The following is a 25,801-nucleotide window of genomic DNA, read 5'->3' as shown; positions in this document are numbered from 1 at the left end:
CCAACCAAGTCTTAAAAATATATTTATGCCTATATGTAAATAATGGGGACCCACTGATTTGAGCAAAAAATATAGTCATATTATATATGTATATACATAGTTCTCAGTTCTATCGGTGTTACATTTTAGATAATGAGAAGTAGGTAATTTTCTTCTCTCAATTCATTCTCCTCTCTGTCTCTCTTCATCATATTTGTAGAATAGAATCAGAATTTATCATGGTATCAGAGCGAGACTCAATCCATTTCTTGTTTCATCTGAGATTGTCGAGTTCCAGATATTTAGTCCTGGCGTGCGGGTTGAGGGGAGTGTTGAGTCTCACATTGGTGGGTGGGGTGGTGATTTATTTTCTTAGTGTTGTACAATCTCCACCTCTTGAGCTAATTTTTGAGATTGAGTTAGGCTGAAGGTCCATTTCTCTATCATATAGCAACATATATTTACTATCTAAAAATATTATTAATTATTATCTGTAATTTATTTTTAATAAACTAATAAGATATGCGTTATTTAGAATTATTGGTGTATAAAAGTTAAATTCGGAGAGAAAACTTATGAAGACTGGCCACCTAAGACCGGAGTTAGGAGAATATGATGAAAATTATTATGGCAGTGATGATAAGTGGGATGTGTGTGAATAGGGTTAGTGGTTAATTATGATAGAAATGAACTCAGCCAGAAATGGTATGTAGCATTTTCTTCTTTAAGGTGACTTAAATTTTATTCCTTTTCTTTGTTTGGTATAAAATGGAAATATCATTATGCCTTTGTTTTCCCATTGATTCAGCAGATAACAAGAATTTAAACAACTTTCCAATGCCCACTTAGTAAATACCTATATAATATTAGTATATAATTTAAATCCATTCTAGTTACATCCTAATCTACCACCTTAAATAGCTCCTCAATTTCTGCTTTTCAATTCAGAAAAAAAAAACATGGGAAAAGGAGGTGGATGTTTTCCTAGCAAGAACAAGATTACCAAAACCACAAACAAATATGCAAATTCTGCTACAAAATCCACTGCAGCAGACACAACAGTAACTTCTCCGACCAAGAATCTTAAAGTCTTCATTGTGTTTTATTCAATGTATGGACACGTGGAGAGCTTAGCAAAGAGAATGAAGAAAGGAGTAGGCACAGTGGATGGAGTAGAAGGGTTACTATATAGAGTCCCTGAAACATTGTCTGAGGATGTTCTTGTCCAAATGCAGGTTCCTCCTAAGGATGACACCATTCTTGAGTTACCATCCCCATTGGAGCTTGTTGATGCTGATGGATTCTTGTTTGGGTTTCCCACCAGGTATGTATAGGCGGATTTCTGACGTTCCATGGCTTCAATTGAATTTATTGTTTTCTGCTCCAACTATATACATACGTATGGAAAAAAAAAAGTAGTATATATGGCAGGTTAACAAAATTTGTGGCCTAAAGCAAAATTTTGTTAAAAGGCCTTAATAAGAGAAAAAAGGAATCTTTCAAATTACAATATAATTGAACTCTATTTTTTTAGCTTTTGAGGTGCAAGTTGTTAACAAATTTTTAATCAATTTCTTCTATATTTTTTCAGTTGACAATATAACTTAAAATGTTCTCGTTTCATTTTTAATAAAAATCCAGTAATTTTACTTAAAAATATTATGTAGTTTTTGAAGAACATTAGACATAAAATCTACTTAGCTAAAAAAAATGGGAGCCCAAAATTTAGAGGCCTAAAAGCACCTGTATCAGTGGCTTTGGGCTTGATATATATGTATATTAAGGTAGCAAATTTGTGAGTTGGGACGAATTTGGGCTTGTCAAATTAATAAACGGGCCATGACCCAACAAGCCCGAAGTTTATTTGAGTAGTTTTGATCAAATAATGGGTCATATTTCAGTCCGCCCAGCATGATCTAAGGCCTCATTTGTTTTTTTTTTAAGATTAAGACGTCTGAATCTGAATACACGCCTGAATATTAAAATGTGTATTAAGATCTGAATACTAAATAATTAAGACTCTTTGATTTTTAACATCTGAATGTATAAAATTTATATTTATTTGAAAATTAATAAACATAAAATTCAAATAAAATACTAATTAATCTAATATTACATCTCTTAAATATATAGCTTTTTAAAATATGATAGTTGTTGGTGGTGATGGCTAACGGTAGTGCTTGTGAATACCAATTAAAAGCAGTGGTTGGTGGCAGTTTAGGGTAGTAGCCAGTGGTGATTGGTAGTGGTAGCTATTATGATTGAGGATGATGGTGGTGGTGGTGGTGGTAGTTGTGATTGAGGAAGATGATGGTAGGTGGTGGTAGTTTATAATGATGGGCAGTGCCAACTATGTTTGTTGATGGTGATGGGATGGTTAGTTGTGGCAGTTGAGGTGGATGAGTATTGGTTGTCGTTAATGATGGTGGTGGGAGTGGTGGGGATGGTGGGTGGTGGTAGTCGACAATGGTGGCGGCTAAGATTGAGGATGATGGTGGTAGTGGGTGGCATGGTGGTTGTTGATAATGGTAGACGGTGGCGGCAGTTAATAATGAATATGGATGATAGCATCTTAGTGAAATTAAGTCTCTGTTATAGATCTTAATGATACAGACTCATTAAGTGGTTGTGAAGTAAAAAAAAAAAATAACTTAACAATTAAGATCTGAATAATTAAGATTCAGACTTTGAAAACAAACGCAGATTTGAATGATTAAGATTCATACCTCCATTAAGTGTAAACAAATGAGGCCTAACTTCTTTTTTCCGTTTTTAGTTTCTTTTTGACAAAGAAAACTAATGTAATTTTCTCAATATTAGCTAAGTTCTTCCAAATTTATATAATTCTCAATCTCAAATTAATTTTGTATGTTTGAACTTCTGTCGCATTTTGAACCCTTGGGTTATACTATTTTGAACCCTTTGATAAGCCATTTCGGGTTCTATCTGTTGAGTCAAATCAACAAATAGGTCATAACTCAACACATTTAAACTTGGACGAGATACTTAAGAAAAGGTTGATTTGCCATCCCTAGTTCAGCTGAGTTCATTTGTTGGCTCAAACTATATATACATACAAACAATATCACACTCGTTCTGAATCTACTAACATTAAACCTTGGATTCGTCCACATAGATATGGTTGCATGGCGGCTCAAATGAAGGCGTTCTTTGATTCAACTGGACTTTTGTGGAAGGAACAGAAGCTTGCTGGAAAACCTGCTGGGTTTTTTGTAAGTACTGGGAGTCAAGGAGGTGGACAAGAAACCACTGCGTAAGCTCCACTCATTCTCTTTATAGATTACTCTATCTCATTAGATGTTTAAATGCAATGGCGGAGTCAGAATTTGAAGTTACTGGGTTTAGAATTTTAGTTCTTTTAAGTTAGTGGATTCTAAAATAAGAATTTAAACACATTCAATGGATTTCTTAAGATAAATACATAATTTAAACTAAAGTTACTGGATTCGGCCGAACGCGTAACATGTACACTGGCTCTGTCCCTATTTAAATGTTTTTATTTGTTCATAATTTTTGTGTATTGAGTTGACGTCTAACTATATAGATCACAATTTGATTTTATATGTGAGTATGCCTAAGTTCAACACAACACTACCTATTAAGTCAAATAAGTTTCATAATTCAACTCCTATAAACTTGGACGGGTTACTAAAAAATGAGTTAATCCGCGCAGTTGGACAGCAATCACCCAACTAGCACACCATGGAATGCTCTTTGTTCCAATTGGCTATACGTTCGGAGCTGATATGTTCGATATGGACTTCATCCGAGGAGGTTCGCCGTATGGTGCTGGTGTATTTGCTGGAGATGGTTCGAGAAAAGCTACTGAAACCGAGCTGGCAGTAGCAGAATATCAGGGCAAATATATGGCTGCAGTAGTCAAGAAACTGGTTCATGGTTGATGAGGACATTATATTGTCCCATGAAGCTTTTAATCTTTTCTTGCTTTACTCCAAAATTCATTACTGCTATTATGTTTTTTCTATTGTTGAAAAGTTTATCCCTTTTGCATCTTGTTGCAGTTCATGTCTTCTCATTGGTCATGAAAATACTGATAATTCATCTTTACAAAGACTAGATTATTCATCTCTTTGCCCTGCAGCTTTGCTCTTTGATATCAGTTTATCAACCATTTTCACAGTCTCATATTTGTTTCTATTCGATGTTGTATTTTTGATCGACATTCATCACCTTCATTTCTTAGGATTAGGACTATCTCTCGACACTGCAGCAGCATTGTGATTAAGAGGATCCTCGTGATTTGACTCCTGCACAAGTGTTGAACTGACCGAGCGAAATTGACCGTGTTTATTGTGTGTATATATACAATAACTTGTGATTTTAGAGAGACAAAAATTCCGTAAAAATATGATATAATCCATAAACGATGGTGTTAATGTTGAGGACAGGTTTCCAATCTTCTCTAAGTACATATGTTAGAGGCAGATATTACCCTCTAAATCAATGTTAGGATGGCAAACCCGCATGTCAACAACAACGACAGTGAGTTCTCACAAGTGGAATTGAACACCAATATATGTATTAACCAATAAATTAACAAAGTCCTAAAGTATGTGAATTGGAATGGATGAAAACAAACATTCTTGAATTTCCCATCTCAATCATCACATTTACACAAACAGAGAACCAGCACTAGATATAAAATATAAGGCTATACCCCATTTATTTTCAATTATTCAGAAGCCCAAAAAAAAAAAAATAGAACCAAGAAACCAAGAGTGGAAAAAGAACCAAAAGTTGAAACCGTTAGAGCAAAAACAAGGTGATAATTTTAACAGCAGTGACAGGCACCAAAACATTAATTCTATATACTTCTCAACAGTGACAACAAAGAAAAAAAATCCACAAAAGCAAAGAGAAACATAAAGATGATATACCTTTTTTGTGGTAATTTTATGATTTTGTTTTGTTTGTTTGTTTAATGGTGATGGCATGTAACTATTGCAACTATACTGGTAAATAGCGCATAAGCAGTTTGCCGAGAACCTTGCAATTTTATTGTTTAAGCTGCCTTCCCTTGGTTCTGTATTTTTAATACACAAATTAAAGAGTTCTTTAGTTTAACCACTTCAAGTAATTCGAATAGATCCCTAATTGCTCCTTGTTGAAAAGGTAGATCCATCCAACTTGGGTACTAGCCAATTTACGAGAACATTGTTTCAATCTTTTTTCACTTGAGTCTAGAGTGGCAAATAATTTCGACAATAATTAAGATACGTTACACTGGCAAAAGTAAAGAAATATCCAAGAGAAAAATAGCATGACAATTGAGGTAAGAGTACGTGAACAAGATGCCAAAGTAGAAACAAAAAAATTGCTGGAAAAGGCTCACAAAAGAATATATCGCCGTTGCCGGGGATCGAACCCGGGTCACCCGCGTGACAGGCGGGAATACTTACCACTATACTACAACGACTTGTTGTTAGGACAATCATATAATTAATTTATTAATATTTGCAACGTTACTGAAAGGTTTAACAAAGCTAGTTAAAGTTGAAATCATTAGCTTGCTCCGTAATAGTAGTTTACTAGCTTGGTGAATATATATGAGTTAGAGTCAGTGCTACACAGATTAATTATTAATCAGCAATAAATTGCAAATGGTGGACTTTTTCTTTAGAGATTTTATTAGTTAAGATTTTGCTTCATTTTTTTCAAAATTTTAGTTATATAAAGAAATAAGAACATTCGTCTCCGCATTTGGCTGTTAAGATCCAAAAGACCTACTCGTCAATGGGCCCTATTTCATCAAACCAATTGTTACTGTTGATATTTGGATTTATGACATTTAGTTTTAAGGATTTAAGTTGCATATATTAGATGTCTAAAGATTTTATGAATATATATTAAATGTCTAAAGATTTATGACATGTGCTAACGAGTTAGTTTTACAATTTCATATATTAGTGATTTGTTCAATAAGTGACTATATTGTGTAAATATTTTTTACTCCAACACTACATAAAACTTAAACCTAGTTTTAGAAGTGTATGTACGTGTAATGGTTTAAAAACTTATTTATGAGATGGAACAAGGATAACGAAAGCTAATGTAATCTTTTATTGAAGGTTTGCTTTTTAAAATTGAAAGTTTCATTGTCAACACAAAATCGCGTGTGCTTGGTCCACTACATTGTTGTTATGATGTGCATTAATTAATGAGAAAAATGTCATAATCTCACTCGCCTCAACATATAATTAAGCGTTTTTTCTAAGTTGTTGTAATATATTGCTTAAAACCGCCGCAGTTTCAACCGTTTGATATGACATAGTTGTTTAATATGGAGATTTTAATAAACCACCCAAAATTGCAGATATTTATGCGTAATTGCAATCTTTTCTAGCCATAATTAATTTTAGCAATTTTACCGTTCCACATTCACGTCTTATTTATTGTATCCTATGCATTCAAACTTCTATAACACTTCTCATCGTATAAAATATCAGTACTCCAAAGTACATCATCAAATGTATTAAAATTACAAAGATTAATAGTTGTTCAAGAAGAATAGTTAGTAAACAATGATTACTAATTAGCACTCGCTCGATTTGCATTGTTACTATCGTCTAGTGATCTTCTTGGCCCAATTGGTGACGGCGTGCCACAATCTAAGTCTGGTGCCTACCAAAAAAAAGAGAGAGGAAATCAATATCACATGAAGAATATATGGGACATAGACAGCTAAAAACTTGGCAAAATAGATCACTTAAAGTTGTTTTCATTTTTGACTTAAACACATCATCTTAAGTATGTTCCATTTGATCCAGATTTTTACTGTGTTATTTAGACACACAAATTGATAGGCAACCAAATATAAAATATGCGTGTAATTCACACGCCAGAGTAACGAATAAAACGGGAACACGTGGATTTAACTTAAATAAATGAAACAGAAACTTCTGAAAAACAGAAAAAAATTACAAGAAAGCTACGCTCTTCACACGACACCCGTCGACGTTGGTATTTCCGGCAAAGTACCGCCGGCAAATTATACCCAGTTAGCACAAGGAGGTTCATCGAGCCCACATGGGCAACAACAACAAACAGCCGCACATTTCGCAGTCGTTCCATCGGCAACCTCTGCGAACCGCGCCCCTTCCGAACCCCATCTCGTGATGACGAAGCTTGGCCCGATAAAAGTGGCTGCCACCATCATTCCACCGAAAGTGATAATAGTGCACCGATAAAAGTGACGGAAAAATCGTGACTCAATCTGAAAATTTACCATTAAAAATTTGAAGAACTTGAAACTAGGAATCAAAATTTAAAACCCTTGATTTGTTGATGTTTTGGTTAAATGAATATTGGGGTTTGCTCTTAACATCAATATGAACTTACCCGTACAGTTTGGTGTGTTTTGATTGAATATTAAACTGGTTAGAATTGACGCACCATTGTTAACCGTCGAAAGAGTTGGGTCAATTCAGATCTATATTTTTTGAATATTTACAAAGTGAATATTGTTTTATTTTGATGGAGGATTGACTCTAGAACCCGAGGTTGAATCGTTGATGACATGAAGCTCAATGGCCTTGAAACAGGAGATGATATGGACAATGCACCTTTTTTTTTAATCTCGACCTCCTTTTGAATTGTTGAGGAATATTTTTCCGTCAAAAGTTATTTATTTTCGGCAAGAAGTATGGGAAATTTATTTTTCGAATCATTTCACACGCATAAAAAATGTGAGAAACACTTACTTTGTCATGTCAGTTTTTTGTGTCTAAATGACACAGTAAAAGCCTGGATAAAGTGTTCAAATGAAACATACTTAAGATAAAGTGTTTAAGTGAAAAGTTAAGACAACTTTAAGGGGTTGTCGATGTATTTTGCCAAAAAACTTTATTGACGTCAATCAAGAATAGGAATAAAGAAAGCGTTATTGACAGTATATATATTCACAAAACCTCCAAACTAAGTTCTGGTGGACTAATTCACTGGGCTATATGTTTAAAATGTAAAAAAAAAGTCAAAAATCTATCTATATAGAATAACAAAAGCAAAAATATGAGAGGATGCCAAGTGAATTACCTACGATTCAACACATATCAAACTTTAGGATAAATCTTCAAGATAGTTGGAGTTAAAAATTAATTTAAAATATAAATCAAGAAAATAAACTTGCAACCTGCGAATTTCAAAAGAATTGTATATCCCCTCCCACAATTTGGTAGTTATTCTCCCACTTTTTTGGTAGGCAGTTTTTTAATAAACAACTACACACTCTAATTTATAAATTATTTTTATAAAGAAAAAGAAAAAAAATAGTGGGAGGATGAACCGACGACTGATCGTGCTCCAAATGTGGGCTTCCACCAAAAATCCTATTTTATCTACACTTCTGTAACCGATTGATTTATGGCTTTATTATTTCAAATCCCGATTTTATCTACTCACTATACTAGTCTGATTACTACAACAGTTTTACAAATATGGCCACACAAGTTCATGAAATCGGACAAATTTCAAGCAACTCGATGCAATGGAATCTCAAAGTTACAGTCATTCGAATGTGGGAAATCCAAGACTAATTTGTGCCTGAAATACCATATTCCATAAAATTGGTTTTACAGGTGTCACGACCCAAAATTTTCACCTTCGGGATCGTGATGGCGCCTAACATTTCACTTGCTAGGCAAGCCAACGTTAGAATAATTTTAGCCATTTTTAATAGTTTAGTTGAAATAATAATAAATCAACCAAATATTTAATTGAATATGAAATAGAAATTTTTTTACAATTCCCAAAACAGGTAGTACAAGTCACAAGCTCTACAGAGTTTACCAGAAAATCTCTAAGTACAACTGTTTCAGAATAGTATCAAACATCACAAAAAAAATATCAGAAGGTGATTCGGAGGCCTGCGAACGCGACAACAGGTGTACCTTGAGTCTCCGCAGAGATGCACAATCAGATAAATGGAATATTAACAACTCTGAGGTACCTAGATCTGCACAAAAATATGAAGAAGAGTAGCATGAGTACATCACAACGGTACCCAGTAAGTATCAATCCTAACCTCAGTAGAGTAGTGACAAGGCCAAGTCAAGACACCTACCGGACATATAAACCTGTACAAAATGCTACATAAAGCTAACAAGGAAAGAATATCAATGTAAGGCCAATAACAGAAGAATTTTCAATTCAAATCAACAATGAGAACTATGAGAACACGGATAGCAACGAGAAAACAATCAAGTAATTAAGCAACAATATAGTCAGAGTACAAATGACATATGGATGGGTTCAAGTAAGGAATCATATGACAAATCAATCAATTAAATTATTTATGATGCATGTATTTCAACATAAATTACCCGAGGTATCACTCCACGAAATCTCAATTCATGATTCACAACTCCTAAATCTTACATATGTGGCATCTTGTATCCACATCTTCCGAATCACTTTTGCACGCCAAAATTTTTGTGCTACCATGTGTATAATTTCCGTATCAATATCAACCAAGATGACCAATGGATAATTTAAACACAATTAAATACAATTTCCAAATTAAATACAGTGAAGCATAAAATGAATCATTAAGCTAATTTAGGATTTAGATAAGGTAAAATAGTGGAGAGGTTGTACAAATAGAATATCAATTGAATTTAGTATAGAAGTATAGGAGATCCGATAAAATATTATATTTATACAAAATAAGACATTCAATCAAGTTTTTAAGAGATAAATATGGGATTTATTAAAGTAAAACGAAAAAACATTTTTTCATGCAATTTACATGACAATAAGATGATGAGAAGATTGAGATATCAATTAGAGTAAAAATATAATCACCATTTAATTTAGTAAATCTCTGAATAAGATATGAGTTTTATTTTTGGAAGACACACAAGTGGAACAGCTTGAAAATTCTTTCATTTACCTCTGCTAAATTCTCAGCAACTTAACATATCACATAGGATGCATGACTCACACAAGAAGTCCATATTATTCTATTTTTAATATATTGACGGTTAATTAATTATAATCAAAATACAATGAGGTGATTTAAGAAACCACAGTAACTGTCCTAACATGAAATGCATCGTGAAAATCATAATCGGAATTAACCTTAATATCATAATAATTTTATATTTGTATATTTGTTGCGGCATGCAACTCGATCCCTTGCAATAATAAATCATATATGTTGCGGCATGCAACCCAATCCCATACAATAATAATCATATTTATTGCGGCGTGCAACCCGATCTCTCACAATAATAAATTATATATGTTGCAGCGTGCAACCCGATCCCTCACAATATTAGTCGACCAATTTATAACCAACTATGGTATATCATAAAATCAAAAGAAATAACGAAGTTACACAAAGAAGTCACAACTAATTAAAAAGGCTACACGATAGCTCACGAAATCAAATAACAAGGAAATGACAATCCATAAGCCAAGGCACAATTTATGAGCATCAATTAACAATTAAGGCATGTAGCAGGTAAATCAAGAATTCAACGAGTAGTTACGATCAACAATTGGCATACAAGGTGATCTTGATAACAAAGATGGAACATATGCTAACAATTTAAGTAAAGCACGTACAAACAATTCTAACAATAAGAGATACAATCATGAAACGATAATTATAATCAATTGCATAGAAGGAACCTAACTGTCCAAACCGGTAAAATACCCTATATAGGTCATGTACCCACACGTCACCTCGCGTACACGACCTTCACATAACATGAATGACACATTCATCTCAAATCATAAAGGGTGGTTTTCCCCCACACAAAGTTAGACAAGACACTTACCTCAAAACACGTTAACTTAATCCATTGGTAAGCTTTTTCCGTGATTATCCAACTCCGAATAGCTCGAATCCAGATGAATATTTCCTTGAAAATCCCTCGGCAAAATCGCCACAAACCGAGCTTTCTTGATTCAGCTCTTTAGTGATATTAAAACCTCCAACTACTCTTACAACTTCAAACTACATCAACATAATTTAATTGGACCAATATTAGTGAAAATTTTCATATTTTTAGGCCATTTAGGTATTTTGTCAAACACCTAAAATGCATAAATCTCTACATCTCTTAACAATAGAATTAGTTCATCCAACTACCACCATTTACCAACGATTTATCCCACCATCATTCTTAAACAAATTTATAACTTTTAATCATCACACACGCGACCATTCATCCACACCCAACCAACAAAACTTACATCAATGAATCACCGTTCAATCTCTACAATGGTTATGTATTTAAATTGGGGATTTATGGCTTCCAATCACCATACCATGAGTTCCAATACTTAATTCATACTCATATTCCCATAATAAATCCGTACATGTAAGTCTAAGGGTGTAGGGTTACCTTTTTGGAAGAAATCTTGCAAAATCCTCTTTGAGTTCTTGAAGAAATTTCTTGAAGATTTAAGTATTTTATGTGTAGATTTCATCAATACTAGTGTAGAAATGATAGAATTTCACACCAAGATAATGGAGATTGCTTACCTTGAATAAGAGGGGAGTTGGTAGTTTTGAGAGAGTGGAGAAGAGTTCCAAAATCCGTCCAAGTGAAATGGGAAAAATGAACCCCGAATTGGCTTTAAAAGAGCTGGAGTTTGGTGTGTCTACTCTAGCGAAGTGTGCCTCTCTTCGCTGTCCACTGCATGCAAGGGAAGACAGGATCCACATCTGGTCTAGCGAAGCAAGCTTCGCTTCACTGTCCGCCAAAATTACTGGGTGGTCTAACTTTAGTAATTTGATCATAATGTAGCTATTCAAATGTTCGAAATCGAAATCTGAGCCCGTTATCAACAAGGTCAACCCTCGGTCAAACTTATATATATTTCAAAACTCAATTTTTTAATTTTCGCCAAAATGCAATAAATTATCCTACGGACTTTCAAATCCAAATTCGGACATACTCTTAAGTCCGAAATCACCATACGAAGCTATTGAAATTATCAAAACTCTATTCCGGAGTCGTTTACTCAAAAGTCAAACTCCGGTCAACTCTTTTTACTTAAGCTTCAAAAAATAAGAATTGTTCTTTCAATTTAATCTCGTATCATCCGAAAACCAAACTCGACCATACACCCAAGTTATAATTCACAATACGAATCTGTTCACGACCTTAAGCCTCTGAACGAGATGTCAATTCTTAAAACGATAAGTCGGATCATTATATTCTCCCCCTCTTAAACAAATGTTCGTCCTCGAACGTGCCAAAAACTTTTCTGAGGACATCCAACTAATGGGTGTATTCTTTATACATATGCTCGCGGGTGATTCTACATCACCCCAATCCACATAGGTCCGACAACACTATCTCAATTGAGATTATTTCTCCTGTCTACACTTATAAATCTTAGAACCAAATTTCTTACACTCCAAACATTTTCAAAATGCATGATCTTCACATCAACACATGGTATTAGTCTCAACCGACTATAGCAACTCGTTCCTACACTCGCACGGCACAACCACATAACGTAACACATCATACATAGGCCCATAATAATAACTCTAGCCACAATAGTTGCCCATAATCAATTACAGCACCGGTAATTAACTTCATCTCAGTTTAAGCCTTGCTTCAAACCTTCACAAGACTGACAATGATTTGAGGAACATGAAAACATCATAATTAATCAACCGAATCATTGAGTCACATTTAACGTCACCTAGGCACTCACCTCGTAGGCTAAAACACAATAATTACAATACGGATATAGCTAAATATGCACAGAAAAATACATACAAGAATTATCAAATAAGCCTAACAGGCATGACTCCCCATTAATACCATAGTACAAATTTAATTTCACAAAGGGAGAATTTAAAATACATGAATTTAACCACAAGTATCCCATCCTGATATAACTTCTACCGCGACACGTAGCCCGGGTTAAACATATCAAATCACATTAAACCGCGAGGATATCATCCTCAGCTTTGAATCACAAGTAATATGCACATCGTGCCAATCGAAATCCTTCCATTTTTTTTTCTTCTTTTAATAAATTTCGTCAAACAAATTCACAATACATAATGAACCCCCATACCGGTAGGGCATATAATTCATAAAATTGAAATCAATTATCCCGAAATTACACCAAAACCCCCTGCAGTGAGTAACAGAGAGTCACTTTTGGACTTATAGCCCTCAATAGTGTACAAAACAAAATGATAGACACAGGCTAACACCATCAAATCTTCCAACAGGGATAAACACGTGAGTGGTGTACAAATCACAAACTCGCCCTATATGGAGCATGATAGGAGGTCTCACCTCGATAATCAGAATTGAATCAAAATAAGAATAGGGCTCCTCTATTATGATTTAAATCATACCAGTAATGAAACCATCTGGTGTAGCGGCCTTAGCCATACCATAGCAAATTTATCAACGGGCCGGGCCTCCCCTCTAGGGTGCCCTCTACCCGTCTGTCCTCCACCCTTAACTGGCTGTGTATGTGGGATAGTAACTAGAACGGGGCCTGTAGCCTGAGTGTCCTGATAAAATTCATCTCTCCCAAGTCTAGGGCAATCTCTCATGATGTGCCTAGTATCACCATACTCATAACAACCCCTCTGAGGTCGCGGCTGCTCGTACTGAGTCTGTGCCGGATAATTGAAATAATCACTGTAATAATCTCCTATCGGTGGTGCACTAAAAGTATTAACTGGATCACTACGAGTACTCTGAATTGCGGACTGGGCTGACCGACTTCCCGAGCCTACGCCATGATGAGTCATAGCTGCAGAGTAGAATCCACTAAATCCTCCAAAGTTCCGAGACCTTTTGGCGTCCTTAGACTCCTTTTCCTCACTTCGAACACGTTCTAACATCCTGGCAATCTCTACTACTTGCTGAAATGGAATGTCAGTCTGCAATTCTCGAGCCATACATATTTTTAAAATCATAATCGAGCCCTTCGATGAATCTACGAACTCGCTCTCTAACTGTAGGAACCAAGATAGGTGCATGACGGGCTAACTCACTAAACCTGATAGCATATTCTGACACCGTCATGGTGCCCTGACGCAACCATTCAAACTCTGTGCACCGCGCATTACGGAGGGTCTGGGGAACAAAATCCCTAAAAAAAATATTTCTGAAAACTGAGCCCAAGTAGGTGGTGTTGCATTGGCTGGTCTGCCTTTTTCATAAACTTGCCACAAACACCGGTGGAATACTACCTTTCATAAGGCCAATTTCTTCCTTTGCTATGCTGACCCAACACCGCCGAGCTGACCTATTTCTTCACACACTCCTTGATTCTTCCTTGGCATAACACTTCCCCCCATATTTGTACACAACAATCCCAAAAGTAAAGCTACATACAGATAAATCTTGGCACGAACCACGTAGACCAGAAGCTCATCAACCACCATACTTCCTCTGAAGCACCACATAATGCCGCAATCGAGATGCCCATGCTGAATAGACTTTCTGTAAATTTGGAGTTGTTTCTCTAACTCCTTTGATTCTGAAGTATAGGATTATTGACGCAGACATACCGCAAGTCCCATCATTATCCCATGCAAAATCCCAGGCCTTAAACATGTGCAATGTCACGACCCAAAATTACACCTATCGTGATGGTGCCTATCTCAGTACTAGGCAAGCCGACAACATCAATAACCCACATTTTTCTTTTAAGTTTGAAAATATAATAATTTTAATTCAATAAAAGACCTCACAATTACAGATACAAATACACTCCCAAAATCCGGTGTCACTGAGTACATGAGCATCTATATATTACATGTCTGGAAAATACGGTCTATAATAGTCTGAGACCAAATATAGTAAATAAGGAGATAGGGAAGGAGAGACAAGGTCTGCGAAATACGACAGCTATCTCTGAATCTCCGTAAAATCAACTGTGCGAAAGAATTAACACGCACTGTGTCCGGGATCACCTGGATCTGCACACGAAATGCAGGGTGTAGTATGAGTACAACCAGCTCAGTAAGTAACAATAATAAATAAGAACTGAAAGTAGTGACGAGCTTCACACGTAAGTCCAAATACAGTAATTTTCAATAAAAAAAGGGTAGGCATGCATCATTTAAAATTTCACAGTAATTTCATATCAACTTCGACTGAAACAGAAGATAATGTCTTTCAGAAATTTTCAAAACAGTGATATATGACAGCTGAAATGTAGCAATAATGAAATCAATGCATCCTCTCAGAGTAACAGTCACTCAGTCCTCTCATTCACTCCAACCTCACAGTCACTCTTTCCTCACAGTCACTCATTCCTCTCAATTACTCAGCACTCGCACTCAGTAGGTACCTGCCGCTCACTAGGGGTGTGTACAAACTCCGGAGGGGATCCTTCAGCCCAAGTGCTATAACAAGCCAATCATGGCATAAATCAATGAAACATACTGCAGCGTGCAGCCCGATCCCATAAATATCCCCACAATTAGGCCCTCGGCCTCAATCAGTCATCAACCTCTCCCATCTCTCGGGCTCTCGAAAATCATGATAAGCAGCCCAACCGCAATGATATGATGCATCAATAATGAATAAGAGAGAGACTGAGATGTAATATGCGAGTAAAAATCGTGACTGAGTATGAAACCGCAATTTAGCAGATAATTCAACATGTACACGGCCTCTATAGATCCCAACAATGTCAATACATAGTTTAAACATGATTTATAGATTAATTTCTCTAAATACGTGGAAAAAAATATACGGATATCAACGGATTATTCAACTACATAGTTTCATTGAATTGACCAAGTCACAATTCCTATGGTGCACGCCCACATGCTCGTCATCTAGCGTGTGTGTCACCTCAAAACCGGTCACATAACACATAATCCGGGGTTTCATACCCTTAGGACCAAATTTAAAATTGTTACTTACCTCAAACCGTGTAATTCTTTATTCTGCAATGCCTTTGCCTCACGAATCGGCCTCCAAACGCCTTGAATTTAGCCACAAATAATCCGATTCAGTCAATAAAAATTATATGAATTAATAATTTTTCCATCAAAATCCAAAATTTCACCCAAAATTCGCATGTGGGGACCACGTCTCGGAACCCGATAAAAGTTACAAAATCCGAAAGCCCATTTAACCATGAGTCTAACCATACCAATTTTACCTAATTCTGACATCAACTCGACCCTCAAATCTTCAAATTAAACCAAGAGGGTTTTCTAAACTTTCCAACTTAATTCACCAATTAAATGTTAAAAACAACCATGGATTCGGGTAATTTGACCAATAATGAGTTAAGAACACTTACCCCATTATTTTTTTCTTGAAAATCTGCCAAATATCGCCTCTTTCCGAGCTCAAATCCGTCAAAAATGGAAAATTCGTCCTATTTTCAGAATTTAAACATTCTGTTCAGGCATTCCTTCTTCACGAACGCGACAGGTCCCTCGCGTTCGTGAAGCACAAAATTGTGTTGTCCAAACATTTTCCTTCACGAAAACGAGTCACAGCTCGCGAACGCGATGCTTTACGAGCGAACCTTCGCGAACGCAAAGGGAAAAATCCTCACTAGCTATTTTCCCTTTCGCGAACGCAATGAACAACCTCGCCTGCCCCCAACTCCTCTTTGCGAACGCGAGACCCCACTCGCGAACGTGAAGAGCAAATATTACCTGCCTTAAGTTCCCCTTCGCGAATGCGAGAACCCACTCGTGAACGCAAAGAAGGAAACCAGACACACGCATCAGAAAATTCCAGCAAAGTTTCAAGTTCAAAACTCATTCCGTTAACCATCCGAAACTCACCCGAGGCCCCCGGGACCTCAACCAAATATACCATCAAGTACTAAAATATCATACGAACTTAGTCGAACCCTCAAATCACCTCAAACAATGCTAAAACCATGAATCATACCCCAATTCAAGCCTAATAAAACTAAGAACTTTCAACTTTTACATTCAACACCGAAACCTATCAAATCAAGTCCGATTGACCTCAAATTTTGCACATATGTCATAAATGACATAAAGGAAATGTTCCAATTTTTAGAATCAGAATTTGACCCCGATATCAAAAAGTCAACTCCCCGGTCAAACTTGTCAAAAAATCAGTTTTTGCCATTTCAAGCCTAATTCCACTATGGACCTCCGAATCACAATCCGGACACGCTCCTAAGTCCAAAATCATCCAACGGAGCTAACGGAAACATCAAAATTCAAATCCGGGGTCGTTTACACATAAGTCGACATCCAGTCACTATTTTAACTTAAACTTTAAACCTTGAAATTAAGTGTTCCAATTCATTCCAAAATCCCATCGGACCCGAACCAATTACCCCGACAAGTCACATAACAACTGTAAAGAATAAATTGAAAAGTAAATAGGAAAACGGGGTTGTAATACTCAAACGACTGGCCGGGTCGTTACATGCAAATTTTGGGGAACCTTTCAATACCACATATATACATCTGAGGCCAAAACTGATATAACACATGACCCCGCAATCTGTCCATTGATAGTGGAATCCCACACTTGGTGCGAAGTCATAGGTCACAATGTCCGATGATCCACAAAATTAATCTTTACAGCTCGTACTCATCAACCAGATGCCTAGATTCACTGCACCCCTACGTGAATCACTGAGTGATCTTTCAATACATCCGCACCTTCAGTCGGGACCACACGTTGAGACAAAGTTTGAGCATCTCTGGCCCCTCATAGTCCATCTGCGGCATCACGAACCGTCGGCGCACAGCTGATACCGAGTGCGCAATGTCATACACGAGTGAATAAAAAGGAATATGAGATATATGTTTCAAGCTGAATCAATGTCGCACGATAAGGAATGAAAGAAGTGGAATTTCCTAATAGTTTCCGTAGCCTCTCGAAGATAAGTACAAACGTCTCCGTATCGATCCGCAAGACTCTACTAAGTCTGCTTATGACTCCTAACACCAATGAACCTAGAGCTCTGATACTAAATTCCCACTTTCGGGACCGTGATGGTGCCTAACATTTTACTTGCTAGGCAATACCAACGTTAGAATAATTTCAGTCATTTTTAACAGTTCAGTTGAAATAATAATAAATCAATCAAATATTTAATTGAATATGAAATAGAAAATTTTCTACAATTTCCAAAACTGGTAGTACAAGTCACAAGCTCTACAGAGTTTACTAAAAAATCTCTAAGTACAACTATTCCAGAATAGTATCAAATAGCACAAAACAAATATCAGAAGGTGACTTTGAGGCTTGCGAATGCGACAACAGGTGTACCTTGAGTCTCCACAGATATGCACGATCAGATAACAGGAATATTAACAAGTCTGAGGTACCTGGATCTGCACAAAAATATGCAGAAGAGTAGCATGAGTACACCACAGCGGTACCCAGTAAGTATCAAGCCTAACCTCGGTAAAGTAGTGACGAGGCCAGGTCAAGACACCTACCGAATATATAAACCTGTATAAAATGCTACATAAAGCTAACAAGAAAAGAATATCAATGTAAGGCCAATAACAGAAGAATTTTCAATTCAAATCAACAATGAGAACAATGAGAATACAGATAGCAATGAGAAAACAATCAAGTAATTAAGCAACAACATAGTCAGAGTACAAATGACATATAGATAGGTTCAAGTAAGGAATCATATGACAAATCAATCGATTAAATTATTTATGATGCATGTATTTCAACATAAATTTCCCGAGGTATCACTCCTCGAAATTTCAATTCATGATTCACAACTCCCAATTCTTATACATGTGGCATCTTGTGCCCACATCTTCCGAATTACTTTTGCACGAAAAAATCCTCGTGCTACCATGTGTATAATTTCTGTATCAATATCAACCAATGGATAATTTAAACACAATTAAATATAATTTTCAAATTAAATACAGTAAAGCATAAAATGAATCATTAAGCCAATTTAGGATTTAGATAAGGTAAAATAGTAGAGAGGATGAACAAATAGAATATCAGTTGAGTTTAGTTTAGAAGTATATGAGATCCGATAAAATATTGTATTTATACAAAATAAGACATTCAAGCAAGTTTTAACCAGATAAATATGGGATTTATTAAAGTAAAACGAAATAACAATTTTTCATGCAATTTACACGACAATAAGATGATGAGAAGATTGAGATATCAACTAGAGTAAAAATAAAATCACCATTTAATTTAGTAAATCTCCGAATAAGATATGAGGTTTATTTTTGGAAGACACACAAGTGGAACAACTTGAAAATTCATTCATTTACCTCTGCTAAATTCTCAACAACTTAATATATCACATAAGATGCATGAATCACACAAGAAGTCCATATTGTTTTATTTTTAATATATTGATGGTTAATTAATTATAATCAAAATACAATGAGGTGATTTAAGAAATCACAGTAACCGTCCTAACATGAAATGCATCGTGAAAATCACAATCGGAATTAATCTTAATGTCACAATAATTTCATATTTGTACATTTGTTGCGGCATGCAGCCCGATCCCTTGCAATAATAAATCATATATGTTGCGGCGTGCAACCCGATCCCACACAATAATAATCATATTTGTTACGGCGTACAACCCGATCCCTCACAATAATAAATCATATATGTTGCGGCGTGCAATCCGATCCCTCTCAATATTAAATCATATCTGTTACGGCGTACAACCTGATCCATCACAATAATAAATTATATCGGTTGCGGCGTGTAACCCGATCCCTCTCAATAATAAATCATATCCATTACGGCGTAGAACCCGATCCCTCTCAATATTAAATCATATATGTTGCGGTGTGCAACCCGATCCCTCACAATATTAGTCGACCAATTTACAACCAACTATGATATACCACAAAATCAAAAGAAATAACGAGGCTACACAAAGAAGTCACAACTAATGAAAAAAGCTACACGATAGCTCACGAAATCAAATAACAAGAAAATGACAATCCATAAGCCAAGGCACAATTTATGAGCATTAATTAACAATTAAGGCATGTAGCAGGTAAATCAAGAATTCTGAGTGATTACGATCAATAATTGGCATATAAGGTGATCTTGACAACAAAGATGGAACATGTGCTAACAATTTCAAGTAAAGCACGTACAAACAATTCTAACAATAAGAGATAAAATCATGAAACGATAATTACAATCAATTGCATAGAAGGAACCTAACGGTCCAAACCGGTCAAATACCACATATAGGTCGTGTACCTACTCGTCACATCGCGTACACGACCTTCACATAACACGAATGACATATTCATCTCAAATCATAAGGGGTGATTCCCCCTCCCCCCCCCACAAAGTTAGACAAGACACTTACCTCAAAACATGTTAACTTAATCCATTGGTAAGCCTTTTTCGCGATTATCCAACTCCGAATTGCTCGAATCCAATGAATTTTTTCTGAAAAATCCCTCGGCAAAATCGCCACAAACCGAGCTTTCTTGATTCAGCTCTTTAGTGATATTAAAACCTCCAACTACTCTTACAACTTCAAACTATATCAACATAATTCAATTGGACCAATATTAGTAAATTTTTTTATATTTTTAGGCAATTTAGGTATTTTGTCAAACACCTAGAGTGCATAAATCTCTACATCTCTTAACCATAGAATTAGTTCATCTAACTGCCACCATTTACCAACGATTTATCCCACCATCATTCTTAAACAAATTTATAACTTCTAATCATCACACACGCGACCATTCATCCACACCCAACTAACAAAATTTACATCAATTAATCACCTTTCAATCTCTACAATGGTTATGTATTTAAATTGGGGATTTATGGCTTTCAATCACCATACCATGAGTTTCAATACTTAATTCATACTCATATTCCCATTATAAATCCGTACACGTAAGTCTAAGGGTTTAGGATTACCTTTTTGGAAGAAATCTTGCAAAACCTTATTCGAGTTCTTGAAGAAATTTCTTGAAGATCTAACTATTTTATGTGTAGATTTCATCAATACTAGTGTAGAAATAATGTAATTTCACACCAAGATAATGGGGATTGCTTACCTTGAAGAAGAGGGGAGTTGGTGGTCTTGAGAGAGTGGAGAAGAGCTCCAAAATCCGTCCAAGTTAGGGAAAATGAACTCCGAATTGGCTTTAAAAGAGCTGGAGCTGGGGCGCGTCTACTCTAGCGAAGTGTGCCTCACTTCGTTGTCCATTGCATGCAAGGGAAGACAGGATCCGCGTCTGGTCTGGCGAAGCGAGCTTCGCTTCATTGTCCACCAAAATAACTGGGTGGTCTAACGTTAGTAATTTGATCATAATGAAGCTATTCAAATTTCCGAAATCGAAATCCGAGCCCGTTATCAACAAGGTCAACCCTCGTTCAAACTTATACTCCCCCCGTTTCAATTTATGTGAACTCATTTGATTGGGCATGGAGTTTAAGAAAAGAGAGAAGACTTTTGAATTTGTGGTGTAAAATGAGGCACATATATTTTGTGTGGCTATAAATCATTGCATAAAGGTAAATTGTTGCCAAATAAGGAAAGAGGTCATTCTTTTTGGCACGGACTAAAAAGGAAATATGTTCACATAAATTGAAACGGAGGGAGTATATATTTCAAAACTCTAATTTTTCTATTTTCGTCAAAATGCGCCGAATTATCCTACGGACTTCCAAATCCAAATCCGGATATACGCCTAAGTGCGAAATCACCATACGAAACTATTGAAATTATCGAAATTCTATTCTAGAGTCGTTTACTCAAAAGTCAAACTCCGGTCAATTCTTTTCACTTAAGTTTCAAAAAATGAGAATTGTTCTTTCAATTTAATCATGTATCATCCGAAAATCAAATTCGACCACACACGCAAGTTATAATTCACAATACGATTCTGCTCGAGACCTTAAGCCATTGAACGGATATCAATTCTCAAAATGACAAGTCGGATCGTTACAACAGAATTCAAAAGTAACATATTCAACTTTCACATAGTTTAAAGTTCTACTTTTCTGTAGTATTTCTGTTTCTGTTTCTAAAAGTAGGATTGACAATTCTGTATAAATTATAGAAAAGTCAACATCTTTTTCCCGTATTCCTAAGTACTTGCTAGGACTTATATGAAATTTCTTTGATCTCCGTAGCACCCACTGTGTAAGAAGTTGCTCCAGTTATTCCAATTCTTTATAAACAGTTCTTTAAGTGATTTGGAACGAACTGTAGCAACTAAATATTTGTATAAACAATTGAAAATTTTATTTGCACAGTATATTTGCAGGAAACAATCTCATGATTTTTTATCAAACCAGATACTAGAAAGGATACTTATGTGATCATTGAAGGACTGAGGGTGTGTTTGGTACGAAAGAAAATATTTTTTGGAAAATATTTTTTAATTTTTTCATGTTTTATTGATTTAAATATTTTGAAAAATATTTTTCTTCAATTGTAGGAAAATATTTTCCTCCAATTGTAGGAAAATATTTTCCTTATCAAGAGAAGGAAAATATTTTTCAAAACTCTTTCTCAACCTTCCTCACCCTATTCCCCATCCTCACCAACCCACCCCACACCCCACACCCACCCACCTAACCCCACCCTACCTAACCCTACCCCACCCCCTCTCTCAGAAAAGGCTTTTGTTTTTTCAAATTTTAGTTTTTTTTTCGTCACCACCCACCCAAAAACATTTTTTTTTTTACTTTTTTTTTATAATTTTAAATTTCTGTTTTTTCGTTTTTCTGCACCCCCGCCGCCCCTGCCCCCTCATACTCCCGCTGCCCCACCCCTTACCCCCGCACATTTTTTTTTTACTTTTTGTTTTGTAATTTTAAATTTCTGTTTTTTCTTTTTTCTGCACTCCCCCGCCCCCCTCTCCCCCCGAAAAAAAATTTTATTTTATATATTTTCAGTTTTAGTTTTTTCATCTTTCGGTTTATATGTTCGAAATTTTACAAGTTCCAAAGTTATGAGTTCGAAGGTTTATGTATTTGGAAGTTTACGCGTACCAAACACCGTAAAATGAATAAAATTACTACTTGTTTTTCAAGAAAATATTTTCTTAAAAAATATTTTTCACGAAAAATATTTTCCGTTATACCAAACACACCCTAAGTCAAGCAAGAAGTGTCTGTCACAATTTGTATTGTGTTACTACAACCCATGATGTTATAGGTTGTATCAAAGGAACACATGTTTACAAAGCAAAATAATCATAAGAACACATTTTATGTTTATTTTCATTTTCATGCCATGTGCTGTAATATACAGAAATTTGGCTTATATATGAAATTAAAGAAACTTGGCAAGCTAGCTATTATCGTTACAGGCATGGGTTATGTAACAAATTCAACCATACTTCCTGTTTTGATTGGCAAGGTACAAAAAGTTTCTAAAAGTTATTTGTTTATATTATTCTTTTCATTTGTCATTTACAGGGAGGTCTAATTATCAATGATTTTCTTTAGTAATTTATGTCGCTGGAAAGAAGACTTCTGCAACTTCAATATAAGCAAATATCAGGTGCAGATTTTTTGTACATTTATACCGATATTCTATTTAACTTAGTTTCGAATTTATGTCATTTTGCTCTGACTAATAAAATTTTCTCTCTCTCTGGGGCAATGTTAGAATAGTGTGGCGTAAGTCAACTTATTTGTAGAGTAGTGTTGATGATCATATATCTAACCGCCTTTAGCTCTGCAATTTTATCGCTGGTTTCTCCCTATAATAACCAATTGGGGTGGGTTGCCCCATTGTTTTTATACCGTGGTACCAATTGGTCTTTTATGAAAAGTCTTTTGATATGAAACCATAATAGTTCGACTAATATAATAGTTGTTATTGCTCAAATTATCCAACCATTTTGAATCTGAATATGCATTCAAGTGATACAAGAATAAGATTGATTTTTCTTAATTATGTGTTGTTGGAAAAATGTACTAACTGTAGGGATAACTATGTTTACCCGAAAACGGATAGAGTTGAATTTATACGTAGTTATAAGGATACGTGGTATAACTTGGTACAAATCGAAAAAGTATGTAGAAAAATATCGAATATTGACTGTAAAAAAGGAATGAAATACAAACCAAACTAAGTAGAAAATAATTTACGGATAAGCAAGATGAATCAATATACAAGGCTCACAAAAAGATAATTTCTCCTATATCTATATATGAATATCAACAATCTTTTCAATAAGGGAGCATGTAGATGCCTTAATGTTCCATCCTTTTACATAAATGATAGCCACTCTTTTATAGTGGAGGGATCCTACTTTGGATATAATAAAAAATACATAGTGGGGATCTAATGATAGATTAATTAATTTAGCTTTTCCTTAATTTCCGCCGAGATTCTCTCCCCAAGTGTGGCTACAACGACTCTTGTCTCTAATCTCGATCTTGGTCGGACTTGATATTGGTAGATTTCCAGATTTCGAGCTCGATACTGACTCGAGCTTGGTATTGACTCGGGCTCGGATCTTGAGTTCGATAACATCACTCCACATCATAGTTCGATTTGGACTCGAGCTCAGTATTGATCGGTCCCTGAATCTTGAACTTGGTAACTCGACCTCTGATCTTATCTCGGGATTACGAAAATGACCCTCGGTCGATCGTATTCCAATCTTGACTAATTACATGAAGGGCAAAACCGATTTTGACCGTATACAGATAGTCCCCTAGTTTCTCGGGAAGAATGTGGCACGAAACGACATGATTTTCCAATGATACGACTAAATATACACTGACGTTTGCATCGAGTTCGACCATGACGTATGTGATAACTGTCCCGTCGGTTCAGTTACCAAGGCATTAAATGTGTGTCAGACAATAGTCGGCCACTGCTGATATTGAACCGCCATTTCCAACTATATAAATAGCTCCTCTCTTTACCATTTTTTACTTTTAGATCTCCAAATCTCCTAAGTTCTTTTTCGTATCTTCTGAGTTCATCTGCAATTATGTGATTTTCACTGAAATTTCTTCTCAAAACACCAAAATACTTCTAATCTTTGTTCACAGAAATTTAGATGGCCAAAACGTTAAAAACTGTTCCTCAGAAAGAGAACGTCTCTTCATCGCGGCCTGCCGGTGACAAAACACCGGTGGAGCCACAACCTGAGGAGTGTGTTCTCACTTCTGATTTTAAGACTGATAAAGCCTCGTCGGTACCCGGTCGATATGAGCCAGTGTCGAGGTATATATACTCGATAACTGAGATATACCTCAAGCAGGTAAGGAAAGATTGCAACTAGGAAAATAAAGAAGTGGTGATCCCGGCTCCCGAAGAAGATATCACCACCTATGCAGAAGGGTTTTTAAGTGTGTACACTTACACTTTCACGTTGAGCCCCCTCGATCCCGTTGTTGTTGACTTCTGCCGCCAGTATCAAATAACCCTAGGACAAATTCACCCTTCTTTTTGGCAAATCGTTATCCTGCTCTGATTTTTCGTGAGCAAAGTCGAGGGGGTGCCTTTTACACTCGACCACCTTATCAGGTTATACAGCCCCCGTCTCTATCAAGATGGGTTAATAAAACTTCAATGCTGAGCTACCAAAGTACTATTCTCGAGCATAGACGAGGATAAGGATTGAGGTTGGATGAGCCGGTTCGTTCGAGTGAAGACTTCCGACCTTATCACGGCCGAGAAGATGCCATTTCCCGATAAATGAAATATGAGGCGTAAGTACAATTCTATTGTTAGCTCCTATTATTTTGCTTCTTCGTTTCTTTGTCACTGATATCCTTTTCCGTGATGTAGCGGTTGCTTGGATGCCCGGTGCAATTCCTAACCTTAAGAGTTGGGTACGGGACCTAGCCTCGACCTCTACATA

The 25,801-nt window shown here is 36.0% G+C and overlaps 1 protein-coding gene, 1 long non-coding RNA gene and 1 other non-coding gene across 3 annotated transcripts; 1 reads left to right on the top strand and 2 right to left on the bottom strand.

The window, feature by feature from the left end:
• The first annotated feature begins 836 nt into the window (after positions 1–836).
• Positions 837–4,086, top strand: LOC104090061 (probable NAD(P)H dehydrogenase (quinone) FQR1-like 2). The gene is made up of 3 exons (XM_009595095.4): positions 837–1,303; positions 3,116–3,253; positions 3,674–4,086. The coding sequence occupies exons 1-3, from the start codon at positions 939–941 to the stop codon at positions 3,900–3,902; spliced, it is 732 nt and encodes a 243-aa protein (XP_009593390.1). The 5' UTR covers positions 837–938; the 3' UTR covers positions 3,903–4,086.
• A 1,279-nt stretch (positions 4,087–5,365) lies between these two features.
• TRNAD-GUC (transfer RNA aspartic acid (anticodon GUC)) lies at positions 5,366–5,437 on the bottom strand. The gene has a single exon. It is a non-coding gene; the product is annotated as a tRNA-Asp (tRNA).
• A 997-nt stretch (positions 5,438–6,434) lies between these two features.
• On the bottom strand, positions 6,435–8,300 carry LOC104090062 (uncharacterized). Its single transcript, XR_684853.4, has 2 exons — positions 6,943–8,300; positions 6,435–6,642 (listed from the first exon to the last, which is right to left on the bottom strand). It is a non-coding gene; the product is annotated as an uncharacterized lncRNA (long non-coding RNA).
• Between the last annotated feature and the right edge of the window lie 17,501 nt (positions 8,301–25,801).

Source organism: Nicotiana tomentosiformis, chromosome 9, assembly GCF_000390325.3.
Source record: "Nicotiana tomentosiformis chromosome 9, ASM39032v3, whole genome shotgun sequence".
NCBI classification, from domain to species: Eukaryota; Viridiplantae; Streptophyta; class Magnoliopsida; order Solanales; family Solanaceae; genus Nicotiana; species Nicotiana tomentosiformis.
Note: the sequence above shows the minus strand (reverse complement) of the source record. Positions and strands in the feature narration are given on the sequence as shown.

Excerpts from the sequence above, each read along its gene's own strand:
- LOC104090061 (XM_009595095.4), top strand. The coding sequence starts at position 939 with ATGGGAAAAGGAGGTGGATGTTTTCCTAGCAAGAACAAGATTACCAAA. Across the intron at positions 1,304-3,115 it reads TTGTTTGGGTTTCCCACCAG|ATATGGTTGCATGGCGGCTC; the intron begins GTATGTATAGGC and ends TCGTCCACATAG. Across the intron at positions 3,254-3,673 it reads GGTGGACAAGAAACCACTGC|TTGGACAGCAATCACCCAAC; the intron begins GTAAGCTCCACT and ends TAATCCGCGCAG.